Source organism: Erinaceus europaeus, chromosome 8 (assembly GCF_950295315.1).
Source record: "Erinaceus europaeus chromosome 8, mEriEur2.1, whole genome shotgun sequence".
Taxonomy (NCBI): domain Eukaryota; kingdom Metazoa; phylum Chordata; class Mammalia; order Eulipotyphla; family Erinaceidae; genus Erinaceus; species Erinaceus europaeus.
In genome coordinates, this window is record NC_080169.1 from 81,978,292 (window position 1) to 81,991,670 (window position 13,379).

Consider the following 13,379-nt stretch of genomic DNA (forward strand, 5'->3'; position numbering starts at 1 on the left):
CAATAATAACTACAACAACAATAATAAAAAAAGAATGATGTAGTCACCTTCTTCACCTTATTTTGGATGGAGTTGAAGGAAGTGTTGAGATATTGAATCTGAGATAAATATGGGATGATCTCACTTGTAGGCCCAACTTAAGAAACAAGAACAGAAAGAGAAAATACAAAGTAAAACTTGGACTGGGTTGGGAGTATTGCACAAAAGCAAACGATTCTGGGGAAGGAGGGCAGGGAGGGGACTGGAGTTAGGAGAGATCCTGATAGAGGATGGTTCAAAAGGACACAGGCTAGAGGTTAGAGTGTCTTGTGGACTATTGTAACGGTGAGATGAGAATTTTTTCCCCACAGCTAACAACTGTAATGTAAAACATTCAGCTTCCAATAAAATGATTTATTTTATTTTATTTTATTTTTGCCTCCAGGGTTATTGCTGGGACTCAGTGCCTGCACTACGAATCCACTACTCCTGGAGGCTATTTTTTCCTTTTTGTTACGCTTGTTGTTTATTGTTATTATTGTTGCTGTCTTTGTTTTTGGATACAACAGAGAGAAATTGACAGAGATGGGGAAAGCAGAGAGGGAAGAGAAAGACACCTGCAGACCTACTTCACTGCTTGTGAAGCAAACTCCCTGCAGGTGGGGAACCTGGGGCTTGAAACAGGAATATTTATTTATTTATTTATTTATAAAAAAAGAAATACTAACAAAACCATAGGATAAGAGGGGTACAATTCCACACAATTCCCACCACCAGAACTCTGTATCCCATCCTCTCCCCCAATAGCTTCCCTATTTAACCCTCTGGGAGTATGGACCCAAGGTCATTGTGGGATGCAGAAGGTGGAAGGTCTGGCTTCTATAATTGCTTCCCTGCTCAACATGGGTGTCGACAGGTTGATCCATACTCCCAGCCTGCCTCTCTCTTTCCCTAGTGGGGAAGGGTTCTGGGGAAGCAGAGCTCCAGGTCACATTGGTGGGGTCGTCTGTCCAGGGAAGTCTAGTTGGCATTATGGTAGCATCTGGATCCTGGCGGCTGAAAAGAGAGTTGACATATAAAGCCAAACAAGTTGTTGACTAATCATGAACATAAAGGCTTGAGTAGTGCAGATGAAGAGTTGGCGGGGGGAGGGGTCTTCTGTTCTGTAGATAGCTAGTAGGCCTATTTTAGTTATATTCCAAAGGGCCTGTGGCTATACTAGTGTTTTTTTTTTTTCCTTGACCTGAAATCTGATATGCAGGTGGATCCAAGTCATTGTCTCAGGAGATGATGTCATAGCTGGAAAAAAGACCAGAAAGCTAGATCAGGGAAGAGAGTAGCTCCCTAATATGGGAAACGTGTATAAATATTGTTGACTGTAAACCGTATCAATATGATGTGGTTTGGGGCCCACATTCAGCTCAGGAACCTATGTGAACTCTGCATCCCTGTAGATCTGAGCTCACATTCTGTGGTCATGATTAGGAACATTCCAAGCTGCCCCAATGTCAGGACCCATCTTCCTCAGGTATAGCAGAGTTATGTTGTCCAGCCTCCCTTCAGAGGATGGAACATTCTCTACCATTGTTGATCCAAGTTGAGGGCAAGGTCCTATGGGGGTCCACAAAAGGGTCTGTTTTGTTGTTCCTGATAGAGATGACCGGTAACAATGGAGAGAGGGATTTATTTGTGGTCTAGGCCCATCATATCTGTTTGGGAATCTTAGGACTCCCTGACTATGGCCCCAGCTGATGGGGTAGCCTGATAGTGACTAAAGAGTCATCATTAAAGTATGCCAGTCTCTTGCCTTTATTCAGCTTTTGCAGTCCTTGCTTTGATAAGGATAGCTTGGGAATGAGTGAGGGAAGTATAATAGGAATTAGGTGAGGAGGATATCTAAGTCTAAGTAGAAACAATTTCATTTTGAACTTTATACTGACTCACTGCAGACTGTTGTGTTCTTTTGCTTTCAGGTATATATTTTGCCCTAATTTATGGATACATGTGAACATATGCCTTATCTCATGGGACCTACTCTATATCTAGGTTTTGAGACTTTGTTCGGAAGTTAACCACCTGGAATGGAATTAGTGAATCCTATGAAAGGAAAGGTCTCACCAGAGTAATGAGGCTGAAGGGTTGACATTCCACGCCTGAGGTCTCTGGACACAGTCTGAAGTGAAGCATGCTCAGGTGGTACTCGTTGTATTGATTAGGTTGGGATCGGCAGATGCAATATCATTTGGTATGAAATGAGAGAAGCATGCAGGAAAGTGAGCCCCACCCTAGAGATTCCAGGACTGGGGAAATATAGGCTCTATAGCGGAAGTGGGAGGTTCCTCCTGGCTTAGGGTTTAAGAAGGCAATACATAGTTATTGCTATAATCATATTATTTGGCAATTGGGTTAACTTTGAAAAATCCTTTTGTTAGGATTTGCTGTGTCATACACAACATCACCATAATTTATGTCCTTTGACATTATTTGTATATAGCTGTGCCCCCACTTGCTTCTGTTCTCCCTGATCTAAGCTTTTAAGGGAGTCAACATATCAAAGACTCAGCCTATGGTCTGTGCATTAAAAAGTTTGAGACATCAATCAATTTTCCCCTCTCATATTAAGTAGTGATTTATATAACTACAAATTGATAGGGATTTACATAAACACCATTCCTACCACCAAAAGACTGTGTCCCACCCCCCCCCCCACATGAAGCCAAACATAAACCCTCACCCTTAACCCAGGGTTTTTACTTTGGTGCCCTACTCTAAATTCAGTCAAATTCTGCTTTGAGTTTCCCTCTCTGTTCTTTCTCAACTTCTGTTTATGAGTGGGATCATCCCATATACTGTGAGGGAGAGCAAGGTTCCATGAATCTTTTCAAATCTGTATGGTCTCTCAGAAAATGATGTCTGCCAGTTGAATCACAACTGATACTGCTGGAAAATAATGATCACATGAAGCTGCTAGTTGACTTATTCCTGTATATTGGTGGGTCAACATCAATTAGTGTGGGCTATTGGCTGAGTGAGAGTGGCAGTGTGACATTACAGTTTGTTTTTTACTCTTTCTTCTTGAGGCAATCCTTAATCATGCTTGTTCAGTGTAAAAAAAGGGTGCTGGCTCCACTTCACTAATTTGAAATCCAAAAATGTACCCAATAGTCATTGGTTACTGTTTTAACTGAGAAAATCAAAGAGGAAATCAGATCCTCATTCTGCTCACTGAAAATGGGTAATTACAATACTTTTTCTTTGTATATAGTAGATTTATTGTTTTTGAAATTAATAAAACTTTATAGAGATTTAAGATTTAGTTATTCAAGTGCCTTTTAGAGATTATTAACAATTTTATAGATAAAAATATGGAAGTATTATTGACTTAATAATTTTTTCCCAAATTGTACTATTGGTGATTACTGCAATTTAATGATGACTAAATAACTGGCAAAATATACAAATGTCATCATAGGATCAATAAAATTATTTGTATTATATACTCTGACAATTTTTTTCTGGTAGAATGAAAGGGAGGTTCTAATAGGTCATCTAAAATAGAATATGGTATAAATTCTACTTTTGATTATGCCTGTTTCTAAAGTCTCTTAGGTGACTTGTGCACATTTATACAGAGTATAATTATCTTGATTAATATTGAGAAATATGGTATTTATAATTCCAGTATTTAACAAAGTGCTACATGATTAGCTCTTTAAAATAATTAACCATTTTGTATATAAAATTCTTTAATTTCATTTTAGATTGTAAAGTATAAGTAATATTTCCAACCTTTTAATCACCAATATATAATGGGTAAAGTGAATATATTTATGAAAGGGTATGCAAAATTAAAGCACACTTTAGCTTTTTGTATCAATCATAAATTTCTCTGCCTTTTTTGTATTCCAGTGTTGGATAAATTATTTAATGAGACAGAAGCTTTAGAAAAATGGTTACTAAAAAGGTAGAAAACAATTTGAATTAAGTTACTCTCCACATACATACTTACTGATCTAACTCTATTTTATCCTAGAAGTTCGACTAGGGATTAGTAAATCCAAGCTTAGGCTTTCTTTCCTCTGTAAGAAACAAACATTAGATAAATATTATATTGCTCATTGCTTATATTTTTATGATTTCTAGTGAGGTGAAATTTGTCAAAGTATTTTTCCTGGTGGAACATGGACCAGGTTTCCATTTTCCTGAATAAACAGAACTCTGATTCCTTGCATCTCTTGGGAGTGGCTTTTAAGCTTTTATTATTATTTTTTCTTTCTATTCTCCACCCCATCTCATTTAGGAAAGGCAAACAACTGAACATACTAGGAACTACTAAAAAAATTTATTGTCTTTTTTTATTATTATTTATATTTCTCAAGAGACTCAGGCACAAATAAGAAGGCTTGGCAGAACTTAACTGCACTCAAATTTCCAAGTTTCATAATTTATTATCTTATAATAGTTGTGCTTGTGAGATAACTATGATAAGCAAAATAAACACTCAGGGAACATGTTAAAGTAGAGATATCACAAACTTCTTACTAAAGAATTTACCTATATAACTTTTTAAAGACAAACTGACCATTTATAAATCTAAAATTGATGCAGTCGTTTTTTTCTCCCCCGAATCTAGGAAATAACTATATATACCAGTGAAACTAATAACATTTAGTCTCTTACATATTTCATGTATCTATTATCTACCTACTATTATTATGTCGATTTGACAGATACAGAAAAAACTTGCTCAAAGCTCACTTTTTTTTTTAAAGATTATTTATTTATTTATTAATGAGAAAGATACGAGGAGAGAGAAAGAACCAGACATCACTCTGGCACATGTGCTGCCAGTGATCAAACTCAGGACCTCATGCTTGAGAGTCCAAAGCATTATCACTGCGCCACCTCCCGGACCACTAAAAGCTCACTTTTTAAGTGGATTGTTGAATTCTAGAGATTGGGATCTTCTACTATTATTAATACTTAGATCTCTTTGAAGGACAGGGTTTCTATTCAGAGAAATATTTTCCCTCAGTTCTGTAATGCAAACTATATAGGATAAAGACACATGGGACGCAGTTTCAGAGATATTTTGAGACTGGCTAATTCATTCACTTAGTATACTGGTTTTACATCAGTATTTTGTTGTTTTTTAATAAAGAAATTGTAGGGGGGTCAGAGGTGGTGCATCTGGTTAAGCTCACATAGTACTATGCTCAAGGACCTGCGCAAAGATCAGGCTTCTAGCTCAGGGCTCTCCACCTGCAGGAGGGTGTGGGGGGGCCGTCTCACAAGAGTTGGGTGTAACCGGCTTGCAGGTGTCTATCTTTCTCTTTTCCTCCCTAATTCCCTGCCCTCTCTCAATTTCTCTTTATTCTATCAAATAAAATGTTATTAGCACTGTCACTATGGAAACACAATATGGATGTAGCTCATTATGTAAAACTTCATTTGAATCCTGCATGTTTGTTAGTCATGCTCTTTAGCTGTGCATAGTGGGTAAAGGCAAAAATAAACAACAGACTAGATGGGCCATCTTCAGAGGTGAGAGATCACATGACAGAGATATATGCATGAGATACTTTGAAATGATTATTAGAGTTTTACTTTACCTATTCAAAAAATTCACTTTTATAATATGCACTGAGGGAGCACTTACTTCTAGGAAGATGTAGTAGATATCCTTTTTTCTACTTCTGTTACTAAATTTGCTAACATTATGGATATGATGAATTAGAGAGATTTTTTTTCAAAACAGTAGAAAGATGTAGACTAGCTATCAACTTCCAGAGGAACTACACAGAGAATTCTCTGGGATTTCTTCACCTTATACTTTTCTGACTAGGTACTAGAGAAACTAGCAACCTAGAAATCCCATTAGGCTCAGACATGGCTATGGACTAGTGGTAACCATGTGGGGAGTTTAGGCTTCCTGCCTATTCAGCACCTCCAAGTTACCACACCCACAGTGTTAGTGATGGTCACATGGGGAACGATAATGATGTGCTTGCTGGGCTTCTGTCTCCATCTACCAGTAATGAGGAAGCATTTACTCTTCCCCTAAAGGAAGAGTTTCAGAGGTCTACTAAAATACAAGATTAAAAAGGATTTCAATTGTTTTTTATTTTTTTATTTATAATAAGGAAACATTGACAAAACCATAGGATAAGAGGAGTACAACTCCACACAATTCCCACCAGATCTCTGTATCCCATCCCTATCCCCTCAAATTTTAAGAATATTATTCCCAAATAGTCAGCCATCAGTAAACCACTCATAATACAGGCTAGAAAGATCTTAAGTGAAGAAAGATAATAGTTACCAATAATGAAATGAAATGACATAGATATTTGAACTACATGAATGGAATTTTTATTCAGTCATCATAAACAAACTTTCAGTCAACAACTTACAAATGCACTTGAAATAAATGTTTAAAATAAGAACTCTAAGAAATACTAGATGCAAAAAAAAAAGTCTAAATGAAAATTTAAAACTTGAAACTACAGTAGGAATTGGGAGATAGCTCATCTGATAGAGCATGTGTTTTACCAAGTCTGAGTGCCTGAGTTTGAGCCCCAGCATCAAGGAAGCACTATGGACAGTACTAGGAGGGCACCCGGGGCTGGGTGCAATGATGCTGAAGAATATCTCCCTCTCTCTTCTCAATCTTTCTCTCTCTCTCTCTCTCTCTGAATGTCTCTCTTTAAAATGAAGAAAAAAAAAAAGGAGTCGGGCTGTAGCGCAGCGGGTTAAGCGCAGTTGGCGCTAAGCTCAAGGACCGGCGTCAGGATCCCGGTTCGAGCCCCCGGCTCCCCACCTGCAGGCAAGTCCTTTCACAGGCGGTGAAGCAGGTTTGCAGGTGTCTGTCTTTCTCTCCCCCTCTCTGTCTTCCCCTCCTCTCTCCATTTCTCTCTGTCCTATCCAACAACAACGACATTAATAATAACTACAACAATAAAAACAACAAGGGCAACAAAAGGGAATAAATTAATAAAATAAAATAAAATAAAATGAAAAAAAATGGAGGAAACTCAGTAGTCTATGTCACATAAAGGAAGTCCTGGGTATATTTCCTAGTTATATAAGAAACAAATCACCATCAAAATTAGTGATGGTGTGTGTCTGTGTTAAGGGGATGTGGAGACTGGGGCTAGCCCACTGTAAATTACCCAATTTGAATAACAGAGAAAAAAAATTGAAGAAAACAATCCATAAGGACAAGCTAGACTACAAGTAGAATTAGAAAAAAATATAACATTTAGTCATTGAAGTTCCAAAGAGAAAGAAATAACAGAGACAGTTAAAAAACAAACATATATGTTTTTCAAATATATAGCTGATCATCTCCTAAAAATGTGAAAATGACATAGGGCTGACGAAACAGTTCACTTAGTGTACTGCTTTGCTATGTGGGGGCCAGACTTGAGTTTGGCTCCCACCACAGTAAGGGGAGCTTTGGTGTTGTGGTCTCTTTTAAATTCATTCATATTCTCCCTACCTCTCTCCTCCACACCCCCTTCTCCTGTCCACCTGCTTGTTTCTGTCCAAGAGAGTAAAAAAAAAAGTACAAAGACGCAAACCTACTGATTTTATAAGTTGAGCAAATTCCAAGCAGGATACACCTATTCATCACAATATAAATCATAGTAAAAATTCTGAAATTAAAGGGTGAATAAAACAATCTTGCAGGCAGCCAAAGAGAAATGAGCAGAGAATGCATATATTTATATGAAAATAGAATAGGCTGGTTTTCAGAAAGTTATAAAAACTAAAAGCGGTGGTCTGGATGGTGGTGCAATGGATAAAGTGTTAGACTCTCAAGCATGAGGTCTTGAGTTTGATCCCCAGCAGCACATGTACCAGAGTGATAGCTGGTTCTCTCTCCTCCAATCCCTCTCATAAATAAATAAATATTTAAAAATACATATTATAAAAAAAGAAATTATTTAAAAGAAAAACTGAAAGTGTTAGCAGTGGCAGGGACTTAAATGATGATTCACTTATTGATTTCAACTATTAGGCTGACTTTTTTTAAAATTTATTTTTTATTTAAGAAAGAATAAATTAACAAAACCATAGGGTAGGAGGGGTACAACTCCACACAATTCTCACCACCCAATCTCCATATCCCATCCCCTTCCCTGATAACTTTCCCATTCTCTATCCCTCTGGGAGGATGGAACCAGGGTCGTTGTAGGCTGACTTTTTAACGAACTCATCCAAGTTACTTAATCAATGCTACTCGACCATGTACAGAGCATAAGACAGCAAATTTTTCTGGGGGCAGGAGTCGGGTGGTGGGGTATTGGATTAAGTGCATTTTAACCTTAAGCCTAAGGATCCCGGTTGGAGACCATACTACCCACCTGCAGAGGTGTTGTTCCACAAGCAGTGAAGCAGGTCTGCAGGTGTTTTTCTTTCTCTCTCCTCTCTGTCTTCCCTCCTCTCTTGATTTCTGTATATCCTATCCAACAATAACAAAATGGGAAAAAAAAAAAATGGCTGCCAGAAGCAATGGATTCATAGTGTAGGCACCAAGCCCCAGCAATAACCCTGGAAGCAAAAAACAAAACAACAAACAAACCCCAAATTCTTCTGGGCACCTAGAGGGCACTTGCCATTTCCTTTCTTCCTATAACTTCTGCATAGCAGGTGCTACCCCCTCAAACAAATAAAAAAATAATTCCAAGATTGAAAAGAATCTCAAAACAAAAACAAACAACAACCATACTCCCCCCACCCCAATTCAGGAAATTCAAGAGCAGGAACTTGCAATTTGAATTCTGGATAGACTCTGTGAATTCCCTAAAACTAATGAAAGTGGTTGCATGAATGTGCATATTACTTACCGAAAAAAATGTAGTGTCCATGAGATTCTCAAAGCAGTTATTTGCCCCCTAATGTTAATAGCTACTATAAAAGCCTTTTTTCCCCAGACAAGAAATTACAATCCAATCTAGACGGATGAGAACTATGACTATTATTAGAAGTGCTTCACATAATATCCATTCAAATTTCTAAATCCCTTTTCATAATTCTTTACTGTAAAGAGAAAAATATCAGTTTTCTAATTTCCTGTATGCATTTACAAAAATATCCTTGGGATTCAGGTGGTGGGACACCTGGCTAAGTGCACATGTTACAATGCTCAAAGACCCTGGATTAATTAAGCTCCTTGAGCCCACCTGAAGGAAGCTTCAGGAGCAGTGAATCAATACTGTAGATGTCTCTCTTGTTTCCTCTCCCTTCTAACAAATAAAAAACAAAACACCCCAGAAATAGTCTTGATTAAAAATGTTTGTTGCTAGTCTTATTTTCAACATTTTGAAAATAGTGCCTGGAGGTAACTACTGTAATTTAGACTGTAATTTAGTTTTGACTCCTTTCAATGCCAATGAAAAGACCATATGAAAAAGGGAAAAGCAAGTCTGCCCTATCAGCACCAATCAGCTGGCTTGTAAGAGTGAGGTCTACAGCCCACAATCTGTGTTCCTTTTTACATCTTTCAGAACAACAACAAAAAGGATGGAATTCAACTTTCATTATTTACACAGTAATGTCCCCTAACGCAATGTTGTGTTTTCTTTGGTGAATAAACAAATTTAGGGAAAAAGCATATCTAGTCAAATCCTCTATCTTTACAACTTTCCTCCTTCATCACTAATTGTTGTACCCTTTATCTAGCTTTTGTGCATTATGCCAGGTCAGCTCACACATAGAGAAATGCACTCTAGACAGGCTATTAGAATGTCACTATCCATTTTCTGGTAGAAATTAAGGCTCCCAATATTGTCTGGACAGTTTAGGTTTTATTATTTTAGGAAAAAAAATTGACTACTTGCTTCCAGTAAGACCCTAAATTAGTTTGACTTACCCAGCCCATTCTATGTCAGCTGTATGTATAGAATCCAAACAACCACTGTGGGCCCTTGTTAAACAGAGTTCTAATTTTAGGTTCTAATTTAAGATTACTACAACACAACCAGGAGGACCTGGTAATCTGAAAATTTCACTCAATGTCTGGCATTATTCTTGAGCTCCAAAAATTAAGAGCTATTGTAAATTTTAGTATGTACACACACTACTCTAGGCTCTAGAAGTAAAAACTAAATTCCTAATAAACTGGTCTGCGTGGGGTGGGTCATTCTGCATTGCTAACAAACTTGTTGGAATGTCACTAGTTTGAGGTTACAAAGTAGCTATTTGAGAAAGGATCAGTCTTTTTAAAAAAAATTTAAGAGAGAGGCAGACTGGGAGTATGGACCGACCAGTCAATGCCCATGTTCAGCGGGGAAGCAATTACAGAAGCCAGACCTTCCACCTTCTGCAACCCACAACGACCCTGGGTCCATGCTCCCAGAGGGATAGAGAATGGGAAAGCTATCAGGGGAGGGGGTGGGATATGGAGATTGGGTGGTGGGAATTGTGTGGAGTTGTACCCCTCCTACCCTATGGATTTGTTAATTTATCCTTTCTTAAATAAAATAATAGTTCCTTTTGTTGCCCTTGCTGTTTTATTTTGTTGTTATTGATGTCGTCGTTGTTGGATAGGACAGAGAGAAATGGAGAGAGGAGGGGAGGATAGAGAGGTAGAAAGAAATATAACTGCAGACCTGCTTTAGTGCTTTACTGCTTGTGAAGACCCTCCTGTAGGTGGGAAGCTGGGGGCTCAAACCGGGATCCTTACTCCAGTCCTTTGTGCCTGCCACCTGCCCACTACTGCCCAACTCCCTGAGAAAGGGTTAGTCTTAACCCACTTGGTGTATACTTTAGTAAAGGCCATTACATTTTCCTTTTGTATCTGTGGATTCTTTACTAGGGGCTTCTCCCACTTCAGTGTTGCCTGTTCTCTTTTATGACTGATTGCCTCTTTAAGATAATGTTATCAGTTAAACGGAAAGCATCTCAATTCTCCACTTAGCTTATATGAAACTCTAAACAATGTAAAAGAAAAGACAAGTTAAATCATAAATAAAACTGTCCTGTATATGCAGATCTGAGGATACTAGAGTTGGGAATATAACAAGGCTAAAAGGTGCCCATGCCCTATGGTGGAGAGTTGCACTGGTGGAAAGAGTGGCACTATGGTAGAGGGCTGGGTGTACTAACATTTATTATGGGAGTATGCCACATTGTACCCCAGAGAACAACAGTTTGATCAGAACAGCAGTGTCTGATTTTTTTTTTTCAAATAAGATAAGTCTTATTCAAACAGAAACTGACAACACATATTGATAACATAATGGATCTATATTTTAATATAGTACTTATCACCATCTTGGAATATTAATTAATACAAAGGCTTTTTTAACACTGAATCTCTTCATTTCAATATCAATATAAAGAATCCTTTTAAACTAAGCTTTTGTTCATCTTAATATTACATTGTTTCTACCCCCTTGCACCCCCAAGAAATAAGCTTTAATTTTTGAACAGTTAGTTGTATTTGATATAGTAATACAGTATTAACATGGGGGACATAACAAAACAAAAATCCAGTAAAAAATATAGAGAAAAGTCTTCTGAACAATGCAGGAGGCAGTGATTAGAACAGTGATACATTCCTAGGGCTCTCACTGAGTTATATTCTTCCTATTTGATGTACTTTCAAAATTCTGTAACTATGAAACATTACTTATGTAAATTTTTGCTAACTTATATCTTTAGCATTCTTGTTAACTTGAAAATACAGATTACAGGCCACACTTTTAGTGCATTATTTGTTGTGCAGGAACCATTTTTTAAAAATGTATTTTTTTTTCCCTATTTGTAGGAAACAACTATGTGAAACTGCCCTTTTTGCTGTTTCTTGGGACCATTTTAGACACCAAAACTCATTTTTAATCTTAATAGCACAAAGGTTTTCAGGGCAAGTTTGATTCAAGAGGTTCTTAAATCATATCTGTCCATTTCTCTTTCGTGCATATACCCCCAAACAAGCACAAATGCCTGTAATGCTGAGAACCACACCCAACAAGAGGGCGATTGCATCTCCAGCTTCTACTGCTTCAACAACAGGCAGCACCAAAAGCAGTGAAATGAGGACTACGAACAGTTGTGTTGAAACTGTCATGATGAGATTTTGAAGTGTCTGGATCTTGAGGGTTGAAGGTTTCTAGAAATCAAACAGAAGAAGATGGAACCATTAAAAATTCCTAAGGAAAAAAAAATCCTACCTTTTCAAATTCTCCTGCAGATACCTGACAAATAACTGTACCCAACCTTTCAAATTAATTCCCAGACGTTAGCCCTTATACATGCGCTAAAAGCCAGTACCATCTGAGTCAGCCAAAGAGAATCTTAACCCAATGTAACAGAAAAAAAAAAAAAAAAAGGACAAAATACCCACTTGAAATTTTAAAATAGCCCAGTGAGTAAGAACTACATTTTCTGAGGTTCTCTTTCATTTCGGAAATACAAACAAATCAGGCAAAAACAACACAACAGAAAACCCTGTGAAGTTTTGGGAAACAGACTTACCAAAGAAACCGGATATTTATATTTTTATCTGACTGGAAATACACTCCTTTCTGGAACTTCGGATGCTGAAATTAAGAGGTTACACGTGACAGCGCCTTTTACCAGAAGAAGGAAAGGATTTAAAAAATTAGTCAACATCCTCATCATTACAAAGAGGCAGTTATAGTGCACAGCGTTGAAGTGGACTGCAAGGGAGTGAACCGAGTTAAAAAACAGTTTGTTCACGTGGGAACTTAAAAGTTGATCAGTTCTCCCACAGAGCAAAAGATAAAAAAAAAATAAACGTAACCGACACAAGCTCGTTAGAGGTCTTGGTATTAACATTTAAAAAAGAATATCTACTTGGGTCCAGCAAGACGCAAATTTGTTCTATTCTTTACAAAGGCACTGGAGCATTCTAATTATCCTATGGAGACAGTACGTACATTACCTCCCAGGAAGCAGCCATTACAGGAATGGCGAGGAGGGCATAGCAGCGAAACTACATTGCCCACAATTCCTGCGGCCCACGACTCCCAGGATGCACTGTCCCGCTCTCCCGGATCTGGGTTACTGAGTGGAGGCGTGGCGGTTTTACTCTACGCGGGAGATAGAGGGGGTTGTTCGCAATACTTTCCCATATGTTTTGATAACGTGATAGTGTTTGTAATGCAAAGACTGAAAAATAAGCTCAACAAAGGACAAGTGATTTTATCCTGTTCAAGGTTTCAACAAACAAACGTAGTTTTGCCTCATTTTTATAACAACACGAAGTTATCACCTGGAGCAAAGTTCTCTGCTTAAAATGCTTTTAATCTAGGAACTTCCAATAGAGTTGAGGCAGAAAATTCCCAGGCACCATCTTCCAAACGTGCATCACAACCTTTGTTTATTCTTTTTAGCTAGTGAGGGAGGGCATGTTTAGTAACACATTTTGA

General features: G+C 37.8%; 1 protein-coding gene across 2 annotated transcripts; it reads right to left on the reverse strand.

Annotated features, from left to right (window-relative positions):
- Positions 1-11,211: 11,211 nt before the first annotated feature.
- Positions 11,212-12,960, reverse strand: SMIM30 (small integral membrane protein 30). 2 transcript variants are annotated; one of them, XM_060196445.1, is made up of 3 exons: positions 12,888-12,960; positions 12,463-12,557; positions 11,212-12,097 (listed from the first exon to the last, which is right to left on the reverse strand). In XM_060196445.1, exon 3 carries the CDS (start codon positions 12,053-12,055, stop codon positions 11,879-11,881), a length of 177 nt encoding a protein of 58 aa, XP_060052428.1. In that variant the 5' UTR covers positions 12,056-12,097; positions 12,463-12,557; positions 12,888-12,960; the 3' UTR covers positions 11,212-11,878. The 2 variants fall into 2 exon arrangements, with proteins under 2 accessions (XP_060052428.1, XP_060052429.1); XM_060196446.1 differs by having other exon boundaries at positions 12,893-12,915.
- Positions 12,961-13,379: the final 419 nt, after the last annotated feature.